This window comes from Scyliorhinus torazame, chromosome 6, assembly GCF_047496885.1.
Source record: "Scyliorhinus torazame isolate Kashiwa2021f chromosome 6, sScyTor2.1, whole genome shotgun sequence".
Lineage (NCBI taxonomy): Eukaryota > Metazoa > Chordata > Chondrichthyes > Carcharhiniformes > Scyliorhinidae > Scyliorhinus > Scyliorhinus torazame.
The window spans coordinates 224947308-224966237 of record NC_092712.1 but is presented as its reverse complement, the minus strand read 5'-3'; the positions used below and the strand labels follow the sequence as shown (position 1 = coordinate 224966237).

Genomic DNA, 18930 nt, shown 5'->3' with positions numbered 1-18930 from the left:
CCACTTGCATGCCAAAAAAAATATAGCATTATGCTGGTAAATGTAGCTATGTGCTATATGCATTTAATCCAGTGTAAAGTGTTCCTTTTGGATTGAAAATATCCAATCAATTGATTGCATGTTTATTGTAACGGAGTAACTCAAATTTGAATCATCCAATCAAAGGACTGGAGTTGCACATGCCTTCTACAAATATGTAATTGTGATGGAGGAATTAAACATTTTCTCCTCGTCTTGTCTGCCATATTTGTTGTGCACTTACCTGTGCACTGCCTTTGCCCCAGTTTTAGTAACAATGGATAAATACACCTTCATTTGTAAAGTGACCACCTAGTTTTTCGGCAGGTATTAACCACGGCCCTGTTATTGCTGGAGTGATTGGAGCTCAGAAACCACAGTATGATATCTGGGGAAATAGTGTCAACGTAGCCAGCAGAATGGACAGCACGGGAGTCCTTGGCAAAATACAGGTATTCTCATCTAAACCCCTTCTACATTTTTCTTCAGATTCAAGTACCTAATGAATGCACTTCATGTGCTATAAATAAGTATTTTTCATAATGAACAATTAGCATATCAAATACTTTCAATCGCAAGCTACAACAGAATCCAGTAATTTGTAGTGTACCAAAAAGGAAAAAAAAGGTTTAATCACATTAGTAGAGGGAAGAGAGATTGTAACAAGGTTTATTGTGCTCATCATCAAAGACCGTTGATTTTTAAAGCTGCCTTTTGTAATTATTTTCCAAAGAATAAGCTCACTATCTCATACTCTTAATGGGAAGCTGTACTCAACAGAAGCACATCAAAAAATCAATGCCAGAAAATCAATGTAGCATTGTCTCTGATCCACGCTTTCCTCAAACATAGCGCCCTGCTTAGAGTGGTAATTTAACTTCTACAAGCCAAATACCTCCCTGCATCACATTCAGAATTATCGTAAATAATAGCTGAAAGCTTTGGGAATGATTTCTAATGACACACTATTTTTTAAAATCAGGAATTAATAGATAGGAGAATGTAGCTTGCATTACAATGAACAAATGCCACTGGCGTCCAACACCAAACATAATTGAGAAGAGTCACCATTCAATATGCTACTGGAAAATTCAGTCACTAAGTCACCTGAAGTTTCAGGAATTAATTTTACAGCTCCCCATCGGTATACCTGAAGACATAGGGGAATAAAAAATTAAGTGGATTGCAAGCCCACTATCCTCCCCCACTCCGTATTAAGACATCAGGTAGCTCACCTGTCCTTTGGTCTATTGAAGCCCTTAAGTGGACGATTAACTGCCAATTAATTACTTGATTCTGCCTCTGCCACAATTTTTCACTCTATGGGGGAAGGCAGAGATATGGCGAACAGCTTTCACTAAAAGGGCTGCTGACAGGTAAGACGGGAAGATGCTTCTATCTCCATCTCCCCCCTCAAATGATCTTAACCGCCTATGTCGTCCCTCCCCCACTGGCACTTCTAATCTGACCTCTCACCTCAGTGCGGTCTTCCAGCGCTGCCTGCCCAAAATCCCAGGACTGGGATTAGAAGAACATTAACTTCTTTGGTGTTTCATGTCTAATGACAGCTGGAATTGAGTGTGTACTCAAAGAGAGTCTTTATTGAACTGGCTAGAAATGACAGCCTACAGTGCTTGCCTCATTGACTATAGCAATCCATTTATTCAGGCAATACAGGATTGCATTTCTAAAACCTAAACACTCGGAACTGCTTTTCGTCCAAGTAGTGGCCACTACTTTCTTCAGGCACTGTTGGGACGTCAGACTTCTGGCAAATCCAATTGGCCAGCATTCTCTCGGGCAGGAATTCTTGTCCCTGAGGGACGGAAGTCCCGCCTTGATCCAGTTAAGGCTTCCCTCAGCATATTATCACTGTAGGGTGGGCAGATTTCACAGTGCCAAGGTGTCAACTGACTTTTAGTTTGCTGGACGGGGAGGGGAGGTGGATAATTAAATCCTCCATGAAATCCACCCCTCAATGTTTTTTCATCAACTTCATGACCGACATTTGTATGCAAGATGGTAGGAAGACCAATATGCAACAGTTTAAAGTGTGTTAACAAAGTCAAATACTGGGCACGATTCTCCCCAAAGATTTCTGGGCGAGAGGCAATGGCCACACGGCACTAGAAAAGCAGCTCATCGCAGTGAAGTGTGGCCGATAAAAGCCAGGAGATCCCGCTCCAGGAATCTACCTGACTTGCAACGCCTCGCGAGATCCAACATGATCTCGTGAGACATTGTGATGTAAATCCCACCCATTGTGGACGGGACCACCTTTTGCCAAATATGCATATTAGAGCGAGACAGCTAGTCTCACTTTAATGTGCAAATTCCCGAGGAACCTGAGGCTTTGCAATTCATCTCCTTTGCCTTGGAGCCCTTGGGCGAGTGTCGTTCAGCACTGGTCTCCACAAACAGGGACAAGACGGAATGGCACTCGTGGGGGTCTCCCAGGGGATTGGAGGCCCTCAGCTGCCTTTGGGCAGGGTGGTGCCCTGGCACTGCTGGTGCCACCCTGGGGACCCTGGCAGTTGCCATCTGTGTGCTAGCCTGGCACAAGTTGCTGTGGACTGATATATCGTCGCTTTGGTACACTGACTATAATACAGTAGTGAGTGATGTGACATTCTGGATATGACACCTACATATTACAATATAGTTCCTAAATCATGTTGGAATAATATAACAATGCAACATCCTTCTTTCTTTAAAAAATATATGATGCCTCTATATCAGTTCAACTGTTCCAATCACGAACATTTTTGTGTCTAAGCTAAAAAGAATTAACAATCAACTTTTAGAAAATTCTAAGAGTCTTTTATACCTTATTTTCATTTTTCAAAACGCTAGTCCATATCTTCCATTTCTTGCAGGTGCTACGGAAGATGCACTGGGGGACCCCTCGGAGGTCCCCTTACAAGGACTGCATGGAAACTAACGGAAGTTTAAACTTACTTTGGGTAATTCCCCTGCTTTGGGAACCATCCAATACTCCGATTGAAATCAGAGACTTCAGATGATTCCAGACTGAGCTGAGTAGTTACCCAGGAAATGTTAGAAGGATTAAATCCAGTTCTAACTCCTGCGTAACAATGTTACTGACCCTCCCTGATCCCTCATCGTGCTCAGCAAAAGTTCACACCAACAAAAAGGAAGGATGGTAGAAAAATGGAAAATTGATTGTGGATATGCACTGAGTGCTGAATTTGGTGCTTTTTGAGTGCGATAGTGAGAGTTTGGTGACCGAGGGAGTATAAGGCTTCATTTTTATCTAAAGTTTAGTCTTTCTTTTATTTAGTTAATTAACTTAAAAGTTGCTGTTTGGTTTAGAAGAAGGTGAATTTTCAATCAGCTTGAAACAGGCTTCTACTTCTAGGCACTTGCAGCTGGAGCTTGTTAATTAGTTAATTGGATTAGACCAGTTTTTCAGAGGCTAGATTCACAGTATAAAAGTGATCCCCTACAGTGCAGACTTTGTTTGCACTGAGTGCTGAATTTGGTGCTTTTTGAGTGCGATAGTGAGAGTTTGGTGACCGAGGGAGTGCTGAATTTGGTGCTTTTTGAGTGCGATAGTGAGAGTTTGGTGACCGAGGGAGTGCTGAATTTGGTGCTTTTTGAGTGCGATAGTGAGAGTTTGGTGACCGAGGGAGTTAGGTGAGGAGGGAGTAAGGTGCTCCTTTCATTTTGTTTCCGACATTTCCGCAAAGAGTGCAAAGAGAGCCAGGTGTTTACAGGAAGTGTAGCTGACTGGGAGCAGAGTCGGAGGGCGGAGATCTAGTTAGTCCACAGGGCAGCTATATTCTTTAAGGTAAGAGGGGATGGAGGCTCGGCCAGTTACATGCTCCTCCTGTAGGATGTGGGTGGTGAGGGATACCACCGGTGTCCCCACTGACTATACCTGCGGGAAGTGCACCCAACTTCAGCTCCTCAAAGACCGTGTTAGGGAACTGGAGCTGAAGCTGGATGAACTTCGGATCATCCGGGAGGCAGAGGGGGTGATTGAGAAGAGTTACAGGGAGGTAACCACACCCAAGGTACAGGACAAGAATAGCTGGGTTACTGTCAGGGGGAAAAAAACAAACAGGCAGACAGTGCAGGGATCCCTCGTGGCCGTTCCCCTTCAAAACAAGTATACCGTTTTGGATGCTGTTGGGGGGGATGACCTACCGGGGGAAGGCCCTAGCGGCCAGGTCTCTGGCACTGAGTCTGGCTCTGGGGCTCAGAAGGGAAGGGGGGAGAATAGAAAAGCAATAGTTATAGGAGATTCAATGGTTAGGGGAATAGATAGGAGATTCTGTGGTCGCGAGCGAGACTCCCGGAAGGTATGTTGCCTCCCGGGTGCCAGGGCCAGGGATGTCTCGGATCGTGTCTTCAGGATCCTTAAGGGGGAGGGGGAGCAGCCAGAAGTCGTGGTGCACATTGGTACCAACGACATAGGTAGGAAAAGGGGTGTGGAGGTAATAAACAAGTTTAGGGAGTTAGGCTGGAAGTTGAAAGTCAGGACAGACAGAGTTGTCATCTCTGGTTTGTTGCCGGTGCCACGTGATAGCGAGGCTAGGAATAGGGAGAGAGTGCAGTTGAACACGTGGCTGCAGGAATGGTGTAGGAGGGAGGGCTTCAGGTATTTGGATAATTGGAGCGCATTCTGGGGAAGGTGGGACCTGTACAAGCAGGACGGGTTGCATCTGAACCAGAGGGGCACCAATATCCTGGGAGGGAGGTTTGCTAGTACTCTTCGGGAGGGTTTAAACTAATTTGGCAGGGGAATGGTAACCGGATTTGTAGTCCAGCAACTAAGGTAGCCGATATTCAGGACGCCAAAGCATGTAATGAGGCAGTGGGGAAGGGAACACTGACAAAGGAGAGTATTTGCAGGCACGGAGATGGGTTGAAGTGTGTATACTTCAACGCAAGAAGCATCAGGAATAAGGTGGGTGAACTTAAGGCATGGATCGGTACTTGGGACTACGATGTGGTGGCCATCACGGAAACTTGGATAGAAGAGGGGCAGAAATGGTTGTTGGAGGTCCCTGGTTATAGATGTTTCAATAAGATTAGGGAGGGTGGTAAAAGAGGTGGGGGGGTGGCATTATTAATTAGAGATAGTATAACAGCTGCAGAAAGGCAGTTCGAGGAGTATCACCCTATTGAGGTAGTATGGGTTGAAGTCAGAAATAGGAAAGGAGCAGTCACCTTGTTAGGAGTTTTCTATAGGCCCCCCAATAGTAGCAGAGATGTGGAGGAACAGATTGGGAAACAGATTTTGGAAAGGTGCAGAAGTCATAGGGTGGTAGTCATGGGCGACTTTAACTTCCCAAATATTGAGTGGAAACTCTTTAGATCAAATAGTTTGGATGGGGTGGTGTTTGTGCAGTGTGTCCAGGAAGCTTTTCTAACACAGTATGTAGATTGTCCAACCAGAGGAGGAGCAATATTGGATTTAGTACTGGGTAATGAACCAGGGCAAGTGATAGATTTGTTAGTGGGGGAGCATTTTGGAGATAGTGACCACAATTCTGTGACTTTCACTTTAGTAATGGAGAGGGATAGGTACGTGCAACAGGGCAAGGTTTACAATTGGGGGAATGGTAAATACGATGTTGTCAGACAAGAATTGAAGTGCATAAGTTGGGAACATAGGCTGGCAGGGAAGGACACAAGTGAAATGTGGAACTTGTTCAAGGAACAGGTGCTACGTGTCCTTGATATGTATGTCCCTGTCAGGCAGGGAAGAGATGGTCGAGTGAGGGAACCATGGTTGACAAGAGAGGTTGAATGTCTTGTTAAGAGGAAAAAGGTGACTTATGTAAGGCTGAGGAAACAAGGTTCAGACAGGGCATTGGAGGGATACAAGATAGCCAGGAGGGAACTGCAGAAAGGGATTAGGAGAGCTAAGAGAGGGCATGAACAATCTTTGGCGGGTAGGATCAAAGAAAACCCCAAGGCCTTTTACACATATGTGAGAAATATGAGAATGACTAGAGCGAGGGTAGGTCCGATCAAGGACAGTAGCGGGAGATTGTGTATTGAGTCTGAAGAGATAGGAGAGGTCTTGAACGAGTACTTTTCTTCTGTATTTACAAATGAGAGGGGCGATATTGTTGGAGAGGACAGTGTGAAACAGATTGGTAAGCTCGAGGAAATACTTGTTAGGAAGGAAGATGTGTTGGGCATTTTGAAAAACTTGAGGATAGACAAGTCCCCCGGGCCCGACGGGTTATATCCAAGGATTCTATGGGAAGCAAGAGATGAAATTGCAGAGCCGTTGGCAATTATCTTTTCGTCCTCACTGTCAACAGGGGTGGTACCAGGGGATTGGAGAGTGGCGAATGTCGTGCCCCTGTTCAAAAAAGGAACTAGGGATAACCCTGGGAATTACAGACCAGTTAGTCTTACTTCGGTGGTAGGCAAAGTAATGGAAAGGGTACTGAAGGATAGGATTTCTGAGCATCTGGAAAGACACTGCTTGATTAGGGATAGTCAGCACGGATTTGTGAGGGGTAGGTCTTGCCTTACAAATCTTATTGAATTATTTGAGGAGGTGACCAAGCATGTGGATGAAGGTAAAGCAGTGGATGTAGTGTACATGGATTTTAGTAAGGCATTTGATAAAGTTCCCCATGGTAGGCTTCTGCACAAAGTAAGGAGGCATGGGATAGTGGGAAATTTGGCCAGTTGGATAACGAACTGGCTAACCGATAGAAGTCAGAGAGTGGTGGTGGATGGCAAATATTCAGCCTGGATCCCAGTTACCAGTGGCGTACCGCAGGGATCAGTTCTGGGTCCTCTGCTGTTTGTGATTTTCATTAATGACTTGGATGAGGGAGTTGAAGGGTGGGTCAGTAAATTTGCAGACGATACGAAGATTGGTGGAGTTGTGGATAGTAAGGAGGGCTGTTGTCGGCTGCAAAGAGACATAGATAGGATGCAGAGCTGGGCTGAGAAGTGGCAGATGGAGTTTAACCCTGAAAAGTGTGAGGTTGTCCATTTTGGAAGGACAAATATGAATGCGGAATACAGGGTTAACGGTAGAGTTCTTGGCATTGTGGAGGAGCAGAGAGACCTTGGGGTCTATGTTCATACATCTTTGAAAGTTGCCACTCAAGTGGATAGAGCTGTGAAGAAGGCCTATGGTGTGCTCGCGTTCATTAACAGAGGGATTGAATTTAAGAGCCGTGAGGTGATGATGCAGCTGTACAAAACTTTGGTAAGGCCACATTTGGAGTACTGTGTACAGTTCTGGTCGCCTCATTTTAGGAAGGATGTGGAAGCTCTGGAAAAGGTGCAAAGAAGATTTACCAGGATGTTGCCTGGAATGGAGAGTAGGTCTTACGAGGAAAGGTTGAGGGTGCTAGGCCTTTTCTCATTAGAGCGGAGAAGGATGAGGGGCGACTTGATAGAGGTTTATAAGATGATCAGGGGAATAGATAGAGTAGACAGTCAGAGACTTTTTCCCCAGGTGGAACACACCATTACAAGGGGACATAAATTTAAGGTGAAAGGTGGAAGATATAGGAGGGATATCAGAGGTAGGTTCTTTACCCAGAGAGTAGTGGGGGCATGGAATGCACTGCCTGTGGAAGTAGTTGAGTCAGAAACATTAGTGACCTTCAAGCAGCTGTTGGATAGGTACATGGATTACGGGAAAATTATATAGTGTAGATTTATTTGTTCTTAAGGGCAGCACGGTAGCATTGTGGATAGCACAATTGCTTCACAGATCCATGGTCCCAGGTTCGATTTCGGCTTGGGTCATTGTCTGTGTGGAGTCTGCACGTCCTCCCCGTGTCTGCGTGGGTTTCCTCCGGGTGCTCCGGTTTCCTCCCACAGTCCAAAGATGTGCGGGTTAGGTGAATTGGCCAATGATAAATTGCCCTTAATGTCCAAATTGCCCTTGGTGTTGGGTGGAGGTGTTGAGTTTGGGTAGGGTGCTCTTTCCAAGAGCTGGTGCAGACTCAGGGGGCCGAATGGCCTCCTTCTGCACTGTAGATTCAATGATAATCTATGATTAATCTAGGACAAAGGTTCGGCACAACATCGTGGGCCGAAGGGCCTGTTCTGTGCTGTATTTTCTATGTTCTATGTTCTATGATATCTAAGGAAATAAGGGAGAGTATCAAATTGAAGGAAAAAGCATACAAAGTGGCAAGGATTAGTGGGAGACTAAAGGTTTGGGAAACCTTTAGGGGGCAACAGAAAGCTAATAAAAAAGCTATAAAGGAGAGTAAGATAGATTATGAGAGTAAACTTGCTCAGAATATAAGAACAGATAGTAAAAGTTTCTACAAATATCTAAAACAAAAAAGAGTGGCAAAGGTAAATATTGGTCCTTTAGAGGATGATAAGGGAGATTTAATAATGGGAGATGAGGAAATGGCTGAGGAACTGAACATGTTTTTTGGGTCGGTCTTCACAGTGGAATACACAAATAACATGCCAGTGACTGATGGAAATGAGGCTATGACAGGTGAGGACCTTGAGAGGATTGTTATCACTGAGGAGGCAGTGATGGGCAAGCTAATGGGGCTAAAGGTAGACAAGTCTCCTGGACCTGATGGAATGCATCCCAGGGTACTAAAAGAGATGGCTAGGAAAACCGCAAATGCACTCATGATAATTTACCAAAATTCACTTGACTCTGGGGCAGTCCCGGCGGATTGGAAATTAGCAAATGTGAGACCACTGTTTAAAAAAGCATGTAGGCAAAAAGCGGGTAATTATATGCCAGTTAGCTTAACTTCGATAGTAGGGAATTTGCTGGAATCTATCATCAAGGAAGAAATAGCAAGGCACCTGGATGGAAATTATCCCATTGGACAGACGCAGCATGGGTTCATAAAGGGCAGGTCGTGCCTAACTAATGTAGTGGAATTTTTTGAGGACATTACCAGTGCAGTAGACAACGGGGAGCCAATGGATGTGGTATATCTGGATTTCCAGCAAGCTTTTGACAAGGTGCCACATAAAAGGTTGCTGCATAAGATAAAGATGCATGGCGTTAAGGGTAAAGTAGTAGCGTGGATAGAGGATTGGTTAATTAATAGAAAGCAAAGAGTGGGGATTAATGGGTGTTTCTCTGGTTAGCAATCGGCAGCTCGTAGTCATAGAATCATAGAATTTACAGTACAGAAGGAGGCCATTTGGCCCATTGAGTCTGCACCAGCTCTTGGAAAGAGCACCCTATCCAGGCCCACATCTCCACCCTATCCCCATAACCCAGTTACCCAACCCAACACTAAGGGCAATTTTGGACACTACGGGCAATTTAGTATGGCCAATCCACCTAACCTCCACATCTTTGGACTGTGGGAGGAAACCGGAGCACCCGGAGAAACCCATGCACACACGGGGAGAACGTGCAGACTCCGCACAGACAGTGACCCAAGCTGGGAATCGAACCTGGGATCCTGGAGCTGTGAAGCAATTGTGATAACCACTATGCTACCGTGCTGCCCGTGGTGTCCCTCGTCCCTCAGGGATCAGTGTTGGGCCCACAATTGTTCACAATTTACTTGGATGATTTGAATTTGAGGACCAAATGCAATGTGTCCAAGTTTGCAGATGACACTAAAATAGATGGGATAGCAAGTTACAATGAAGAAATAAGAAATTTACAAATGTATTTAATAGGTTAGTTAAGTGGGCCAAAATGTGGCAGATGGAGTTTCACGTGGAAAATTGTGAGGTTATCCACCTTGGTCAGAAAAATGGAAAGGCGACTTATTATCTAAATGTAGAGAAACTCCAGAGTGCTTCAGTGCAGCGGAATCTGCGAGTGTCCTTGTGCATGAATCGCAGGAAGCTAGCATTCAGGTACAGCAGGTAATAAGGAAGGCAATGGAATTTTGGCCTTTATAGCTAAAGGAATGGAGTATAAAAATAGGGAAGTGTTACTGTAACTCTACAAGGCATTGGTGAGACAGCACCTGGGTTTCGGTGTACAGCTTTGGTGCTCTTATTTGAGGAGGGATGTAATTGCATTGGAGGCACTTCAGAGGAGGTTCATTAGATTGATTCCACTCTTCAGCCTTTAAAAAGCTACTAAATGTCAATCTGCATTCTTGTTTAAACTTCTCAAATGCTTCAGCGACTTCATCAACCTGTAATCCATCGTGTTCTGGAGCTGCATTTTTATTGATACGCTGGTGGCCGTTTTGTTTTTTGCGCAATTCACTCACTTTCATCTCTCACTGCCACTAATTTGGGGTGAGTTTCTCAATCAATTTCAATGTTTATTTCATTTATAGTGCTTGGGTTTTACTCACAAAAACCTGCTGCCACCATGCTATGCTTTCCGTGTGGTTTCCAGAAGTTAGAAATCACCTCTTTTAGTACTGGAGCTTTTCATCGAATGTATCTCTTACAATTCCCCATATGGCTGGTGGACTGATGCATTATAGCTTTGCTACACTGTGATGTGGCATTCTGGAAATACATGTAAATCTATGTATTATGATGAATCATATTGGAATAATATAACAATAGAAGAGAAAGGCCAGTGTAGATTTGGACCATTCATTCCTAATTCTCCTGCCAGGGGAAACATTTTCTCAGCATCTGCATCAGTCAAGTGCATTAAAAATGTGATATGTTTCAATTAGACCAGCTCTTATTCTTCTATACTCCAGAAAATATAGACCTAGTCTACACAATCTCTCCTATAGATAATCCTCTCATCCCAGGAACCTGTCTATTGAATCATTGCTACGCAGCCTCCACAGCTAATATGCCCTCCCTTGGGTAAGGAGACCAAAATTGTGTTCACCAATGCCCTGTATAGTTATAAATAGATTTATTTATTCTTATACACCAGTCTCTTTCTTTCAAAATCAAACATACCATTTGCCACCCTAATTTCTTGCTGTACCTGCATGTTAACTTTAATTGATTCATGTACAAGGATACCTAGGTCCCTCTGAATGGAAATTAATTCCTGAGGTGAGGGAGTATGATTTATTTTGCCATCAAGACCTTTTAACAAGTGTTGCATCAAGGGGCCCTAGCAAAATTGAAGTCAATGGGAATCCAAGGGGAAACTTTCCACAGGTTTGAGTCATATCTGGTACAAAGGAAGTTGGTTGCATTTGTTGGAAGCCAATCATCTCGGCTCCAAAACATCATTGCAGGAGTTATTCAGAGTTGTATCTTAGGCCCAACCATTTACAGCTGCTTCATTAATGGTTGTCCCTGCAATATGTTTGCTGATGAGTGCAGTGCCCAGGACCATTTTCACCTCCTCAGATACTGAAGCAGTCCCAACCCCATTCAGCAAAACCTGGGAAGTGTTCAAGCTTTTGATCAACTAATCATATTATCGCAGACTGCTGACACTACCAGCAAACAAAATGGCCTCCTGAATGTACTGTCAGTCTCAAGGATACAGCTGTGATTTATCATTTACTGTTATTTGTGTCTGATTTATCATAGAAGGTGAAGGAAATGGAGCAGGTATGTTGATCACATGCTCTATTATTTAATTGTGGTGAGTACGTTCAAGGCATTGCAAGTGAATGACGTACTTCCAGGACATCAATTTTGGTGCAATGCTTGCAGTGAATAGAGGTGGTTGACTTTACTCTTTTAAGGATCCCAGAAACCACCTGAAAATGGTCAGTAATTAGAAGGAAAACCCAGATCAAAGTATCCACATGCCACTTATAACATTTTACAACATTAAGTTAGAGACTCAAATCTATAGCAATATAGAGTCTTATATGTGTTGAATAAATTACTGTAGTATTGAGTCTTTTTTTTGTTCATTTTTAATTATTCCTAGATCACAGAAGAAACCAGTAACATTTTGCAAACACTTGGCTACAACTGCACATGCAGGGGCATAATAAATGTCAAAGGGAAAGGAGAGCTGAAAACATACTTTGTAAATACAGAAATGACACGGTCACTGTCGCAAGGAAATCTAATGACCTGAGTGAGACACAGGTTCAACATCAATGATCACATGTTCAGCGGCAAAGTAAGACCAGCCTCTGAAAGAGTATTCTGAATAAATACTGTTTGTACATAGATTTGATTCTGTCCTTAGCTGCACATACATTGCCTATGTTTTGGATATGTAGAGCTACTTACATCTAAACTCTTAGGTTTAGAAGCAATTACACGTGCTGTGGACACCCTATTTGCTTTGATTGAGCAAACTAAAAGAATCATTTACAAGAACCAGTTTTTACAAATGTGTTCTGCATTTAAAGTTACATTGTTTTGTAATGACTAATTCATTAAAAGTTTGTATGTTCTTTTCTTTATAGAATCTGTCATTTGTTGTTATTCCATGGAAAAATAAAGCGTAATGTTTTATGTTTTAAGGTTGACCTCATTTACCTTGATATGTAGATCACTGCTCCTACCACCAGGGGTCAACTTTTAACTACCCTTCTCTCCATTTTCTCCACTGGTTAAACTGACTGAAAATTGTCTTTCCATCTCTAAGCGCATTAGAATAACTAATATTTGGAGGGAAGAACCACTAGTCTAAAAATTGGATCAAACCTAATTGCTCCTCCTAATGAGGCTGGCAACAAGGCCATGAATTGATCGGCAGATAGTATCAATGAACTGCAGACTCCAGCCGCAGGACCAAAGGCAAGTTGGGGGCTGGAGGTTAGTGGGGTGGAGGTTGGTGACTGGCGGTGGGAACCTGCAGCAAGATGCGCTAATTCAGATGCCGGCAAAGGCCTCACCAGCTTCTGGGGGATGCAATCAGAAAAAGATCAAGCTATGGCTGGAGCACTGCTCTAGGCTGTACGAGTGGAAAACTTGAATCCTAGCTTTAAAGTGGCAGGTGTCAGCTGTGTGCCCCCCAAATATCAACCACAGCATCACAATCACTTTCAGGCGTGCGCCCTGGGCATCCACTGAGCACAAAATGGAGACTGAGTGTTCGCGCCGTCGTGAACGGCGTCCCGTTTCACGACGGCGCAAAATGGGCGTGGGGACAACCGATTCTGGCCCCCATAGGGGGCCAGCACGACGCTGGAGCAGTTCACGCCGCTCCAGCCTCCCTTCCCGGCGCCAAGTGGGCGCCGCACCAATCCGCGCACGCGCAGTTGTGCCGCGCCCCGCCTCGGACAGCAGCCCGCGACCGTCGGCGCAAATGGCGCCGATTCTCCGCACCTCAGAATCGCGCGCCGGCATTGGGGCGGTGTGGCGCGGTTGCGGCGATTCTCCGGCCCAGTGCGGGGCTCGGAGAATCGTGCCCTTTAAAATGGACAGAGCAAAATCCAATTAAAAAATTTGTGAACCTCCAGGGTAGCCGAGAGTCTCCAGGAATTGAAAATCAGTCTCCAGGACACTGGACAACCCTGGAGAAGAATCGAGGGAACATTAAAAAAGATTTATTTTGTTATTTTTTTCGACCATTTCTCCTTTGGTTTTCGTCCAAACTTTATTTTTTTTACGAAAAGGTACATCATAAAATACAGGCCAAGAAAAAGTTAGAAGAGAAGAAGGTGAAAAAGAAACAATGGGAAAAAAGTGAAGAGGAATAAACAGAATTATGCAACTTGGAGAGGGAAAAGAAAGATTGTTAAAATAATGAATAAAAGGTTGTCAGACTGAATCAATTTTTTTAATTGATCCATGTAAGGTATATTTTGTTTTTTCAAAATTAAGAAACATCATTTCCTTAACTCATTGCAAGTGGGTGGGTGGAGCCACAGACCTCCAACTGAATAAGGTAAGTCAACATGCAAGCAATGAGGCGACAAATTGGTGATGATCTACAATCAACTGGTCAGGGACTATGTCAAAAATACCAAAAAGGGCTAATATCACGAGATTTTCCACGCATGTATGAAAACGTTGAGAACACCGAGGACACAAAAGTAGCCAGCCTTGGACATGACCAAACCACATGAAACAGATTTGCAGGAGACAAATGACATTTTGCACAAGCAGGATCCAGAGTATATTACATCCGAGCAAGTCTGGCTCCAGAAATATAGGGCTGATGAAGAACATTGAACTGAAGCAGATCACGCCTGCGACACAGTGATAAAGAATCAACCACCATAGATCACCAGAAAACTCAGTGTTTAAGTCCGGCTCCCAAGATGCCTTGATATTAGCCAAAAAAAAGCGCTTTTGAATAATATTATAAATGGGTTAAACAGAGCCCATTAAAATGGGAATAACCTGAACAAAGATTAATGGGACTGTCAGGAGATAGAGAAGGAGAGAAAGCAAAATATTTACTGGCAAAACTGCGAACCTGTAAGTACCTAAGTAAATGAGATTTGGGAACACCATGCTGCCCTACGAGATAATCAGAGTCAAGTGGTACAATTGAACGGGCCAAGTTCAAAGTGCCGTAGCAAGCGAGGTTCCCCCCGAGCTCCTCGGCAGACACGTTTGCGAGCTCCTGACTACTATCGAACGGCATCTAGACATTTCTTTGGGGCCCCAGCGAGTTTTTCTTTGGGCGAGCCAACACTTCGAATTATTTACAGCATTGGGGAGCCAAACCTGCTGGCCAGACCTGCTCCTCAGAGATCAGATCATCATTTTGAAAGGGTGCGCCGATCTATGAGTGGGCTTGGGGGTCACCCCCACCCCCCCACCCACAGGCGGTGTCAGTCCGCACACACATGTGCATTGCCCCACACCGTTCCCCCCCTTCCCCAGTGAGGACACCCTGCCATGTGGTGGCTGAGGTCCCCCCTTGTCAGGTTTTCCTGCACCCCCTTTCAGCCTCCCCCTTTCCAGGACACCCACCCTGTACCCTCCTACATTCCAGAGGCCACTCATGCCTGCCCTTTAACCCATATCCTTCATACTGCCCCCCCCCCATGCCTCCTTTCATGGGCATCGTTCCCCATACGCCCTGATGCTTGGCAGTGCCACCCTGGCACCCATGCACTTCCACACTGACAGCCAGGCAATGTCAAGGTGCCATCCGGGAAATGTCAAGGTTTCTGGTGCCTGGAAGAGCCAGAGTGCCACTTTGCCCTGTCCCTGATCACCCAAGGGCCTCGTGGTCTGGGAGACCCCCCCAAGTGTTGTTCCATCTGACTGGTCCTCATTTCTGTGGACCAGCACATAACTGTTCATTTATAATAAGAATAAGGGCAGCACGGTGGCGCAGTGGGAGCACTGCAGTCTCACGGCGCCGAGGTCCCAGGTTCGATCCCGGCTCTGGGTCACTGTCCGTGTGGAGTTTGCACATTCTCCCCGTATTGCATGGGTTTCACCCCCACAACCCAAAGATGTGCAGGGCAGGTGGATTGAACACACTTAATTGGAAATAAATGAATTGGGTACTCTAAATTTATTTTAAAAAAATAAAAATTAAAAATTTATAAGAATAGAGATAAGACATTCAATAATTATAATAGAATATCAGCCAGCTAATCTACAACAGCTCCCCCCCTTTTACCATCCCACACCCAAACACACAAGACCTAGACATGCTGAGGGAGGGGGAGGGGGAAAATAAAAGGGGATTAATGAGAGATGGAAGATGAGTGCCCTTGATTCAGATGTCAAAGTTGTTTTTTCAGCTGTCTGTCCTTCCAAGATGCAGAGTGATTGAGAACCACCTGTCGGATGACTAACAAGAATCTTATGGCTGGAACGGGCAGGGCGGAAATCCCTCCGGCGCCGGCCTAGCCCCCCTCCGGGTCGGAGAATGGCCGTTGGCCGCCGTGAATCCCGCCCCCGCCGAAGTCTCCTGTACCGGAGATTGGGCAGGGGCGGGAATCGGGCCGCGCCGGTTGGCGGGACCCCCCGCTCAATTCTCCCCGGATGGGCCGAAGTCCCGCCCAGAAATTGCCTGTCCCGCCGGAGTAAATCAAAGCTGGTATTTACCGGCGGGACCAGGCGGCGTGGGCGGGCTCCGGGGTCCTGGGGGGGGCGCGGGGCGATCTGACCCCGGGGGGTGCCCCCACGGTGGCCTGGCCCGCGATCGGGGCCCACCGATCCGCGGGCGGGCCTGTGCCGTGGGGGCACTCTTTCCCTTCCGCCTCCGCCACGGTCTCCACCATGGCGGAGGCGGAAGAGACTCTCCCCACTGCGCATGCGCGGGAAACTGTCGGCGGCCGCTGACGCTCCCGCGCATGTGCCGCATTTCCGCGCCAGCTGGCGGAGCAACAAACGCCATTTCCGACAGCTGGCGGGGCGGAAATCCCTCCGGCGCCGGCCTAACCCCTCAATGTTGGGGCTCGGCCCCCAAAGATGCGGAGCATTCCGCACCTTTGGGCCGGCGCTATGCCCGTCTGATTGGCGCCGTTTCTGGCGCCAGTTGGCGGACATCGCGCCGTTGGGGGAGAAATTTGCCCCTGGTTTCCAACACCACTGGAATATCCCCTAGCTTTACTGAGAAATACAGAGTTCCCCTCACAAGATTTTAAAGAGGGTTCTTTCACCAACTGGCCCTGCCTGCAGCTGCTGAACATCCTTGTAGTTCAATCTGACTGTAAAGAGAGAAAGGGCTTTACTTTGAACGTTTATGCAGAGTCCATTAGGCAGAGATCAAGGCTGTGAGGGCAGTTTCTTGATCAAACCAAAACTAAAAGCAGAAACACAGTCTCACCCTGACACGACCCCCTGGCACTCATGGCCTCTGCTACCTCTGCCCAGGCCCGGTTGACATCCACCGGTGGTAGCTGCCTTCCCGCCCTGGGGAACAAGGTGCCCCGCCTCTCCTCCACGGCATCCCGTAAAGTCTCAAGCTGTGCTTCGGCAAAATGGGGTGCCACTCTTCGGGGTGCCATCTTGTTGGCTGGAATGTGTGTGTGTTGGGAGTGGAGTGCTTACATGTGGCTGCAACTTGTCAGGCTCTCGAGTGCCAGTCCCGACCCTGGCGAATCTGACGGCATAATGCATTGAAATTGCATTAGTTCCATGTGGCACCAATGCTAGCCCATTCATGAGTCCTGAATTGCCCTGGCACCGACACCGCATCTGTCAACGTAGAACACTCACAATCCAGTCCCGGCGTCAATACTTAGTCTCTCAAATGGAGAATCCTGCCCCAACTTCTGACTGTAAACTGAATATTTTCTTATCAAGTTCAGGCATCGGACCAGGTGTGAATCGTGTGACGCCACCCCGACGCCAGTCCGCCAATTCTCCGGTGAGCGCCCCCGCCGATTCTCCGCCCGCGATGGGCCGAGTGGCCAAAAAAAATCTGAGTCCCGCCGATACCGTCCACGTGTGGTCTTTTTAAAAAATAATATTTTTATTGAGGGATTTGAAAATGTTTAGAACATTAACAAAAACAATAACATCCACATGGCAACATGAACATTTCCCCCCCCCCCCAGCCCAATCTTCACACACCTCCAGCAAACAACAACAATCCCCCCCCCCCCCCCCCCCCACTTGGAATACTCCATCTGCTGACATTTTAATTTTCCCCGAGAAAGTCAGCGAACAGCTGCCACCTCCGGGAGAACCCTAACATTGACCCTCTTAAGGCAAACTTTATTTTCTCAAGACTGAGAAACCCAGCCATGTCACTAACCCAGGTCTCTACACTCGGGGGCTTCGAGTCCCTCCACATTAACAAGATCCGTCTCCAGGCTACCAGGGAGGCAAAGGCCAGGACGTCGGCCTCTTTCGCCCCCTGAACTCCCGGATCTTCCGACACTCCAAAGATCTCTACCTCCGGACTCTGCACCACCCGTGTTTTTAGCACCGTGGATATTGCCTTCGCAAAATCCTGCCAAAACCCTCTAAGCTTCGGGCATGCCCAAAACATGTGGACATGATTTGCTGGGCTTCCTGTGCACCTCGCACACCTATCCTCTACCCCGAAAAACTTGCTCATCCTAGCCACTGTCATCTGTTCCCGGTGGACTACCTTAAGTTGTATCAGGCTAAGCCTGGCATCCGCCCATAGACCCACGTCTATCTCTCCGCCTAGCTCGTCCTCCCACGTGCCCTTAAGCTCCTCCACCGGAGTTTCCTCCGCCTCCAAAAGTTCCTGGTAAATATCCAATACCTTCCCCTCCCCCACCCAGGTACTGGAAACTACTCTATCCTGTATCCCCCATGGCGGCAGCAGCGGAAAGGCCGGTACCTGCTTTCTCAGGAAGTCTCGGACCTACAAATACCTAAAGCCATTCCCTGGTGGCAATTAAAATTTATCCACCAAAGCTTTCAAGCTGGGAAAGCTCCCATCTATAAATTGATACCCCATCCTTCTGATTCCTGCCCCCTGCCAACTCCGGAACCCGCCAGCTAGCCTAGCCGGTACAAACCTGTGGTTGTTATAAATCGGGGTCCAAATCGATGTTCGCTCCACTCTCTTATATCTCCTCCATTGCCCTTAGAGCCGCCACTACCACCAGACTTGTGGAGTATCGGACCGGCGAGAATGGCAGAGGTGCCATTACCAATGCTCTCAGACTGGTGTCGTTACATGACGCCGCCTCCATCCGCTGTCCACGTGTGGTCTTACCCGACGAGACCTCGGCGTGCATCCTTTCGGGGGGGCAGCCTGGTGGGCGGGGAGGGGGGTCCCACCCCGGGGGGGCTCCGCGCCGGCCCCTGTAGCCCTATGTCATGTTGCGTCGGGTCCGGCGCGGAGAAGGAAGCCACCGCGCATGCGCGCAATCGCTCCGGTCGCAGTGCGCATTTGCGCCGGTAGCAGCGCGCATGCGCAGACCCGCGGCACCCATTTGACGCCGGTATCGGCAGCTGGGGTGGCGTGGGTCGCTCCAGTGCCGTGCTGGCCTCCTGTAGGGCTCAGAATTGCTGCTCCTGGGTGCCTGTTGACGCCTTTGTAAAACGCGACAGCGTTTACAACGGCGTCAACTCTTAGCCTCAGGATTAGAGATTCCCGCCCTGTATTTCTGGTGCTGCAGAGAATCAGAAAGAATGAATCCACAGGAAAACCATTACAGGCTGCAGACAAAGGGAGACCTTCACTCTCTTTCTCTCCAGAAAAGC

At 46.9% G+C, this 18930-nt stretch overlaps 1 protein-coding gene across 3 annotated transcripts in view; it reads left to right on the top strand.

The window, feature by feature from the left end:
- The window catches only part of LOC140425321 (adenylate cyclase type 2-like), a 1061108-nt gene extending 1048764 nt beyond the window's left edge, over positions 1-12344 (top strand). For 2 of the 3 annotated variants that reach the window (XM_072509476.1, XM_072509475.1), the window contains exons 25-27: positions 346-470; positions 2895-2981; positions 11798-12344. In XM_072509476.1, the coding sequence (XP_072365577.1) occupies positions 346-470; positions 2895-2981; positions 11798-11950 (365 nt within the window). In that variant the 3' untranslated portion in view covers positions 11951-12344. The remainder of the gene's footprint in view (positions 1-345; positions 471-2894; positions 2982-11797) is intronic. The other variant, XM_072509478.1, reaches the window with a different exon arrangement.
- Positions 12345-18930: the final 6586 nt, after the last annotated feature.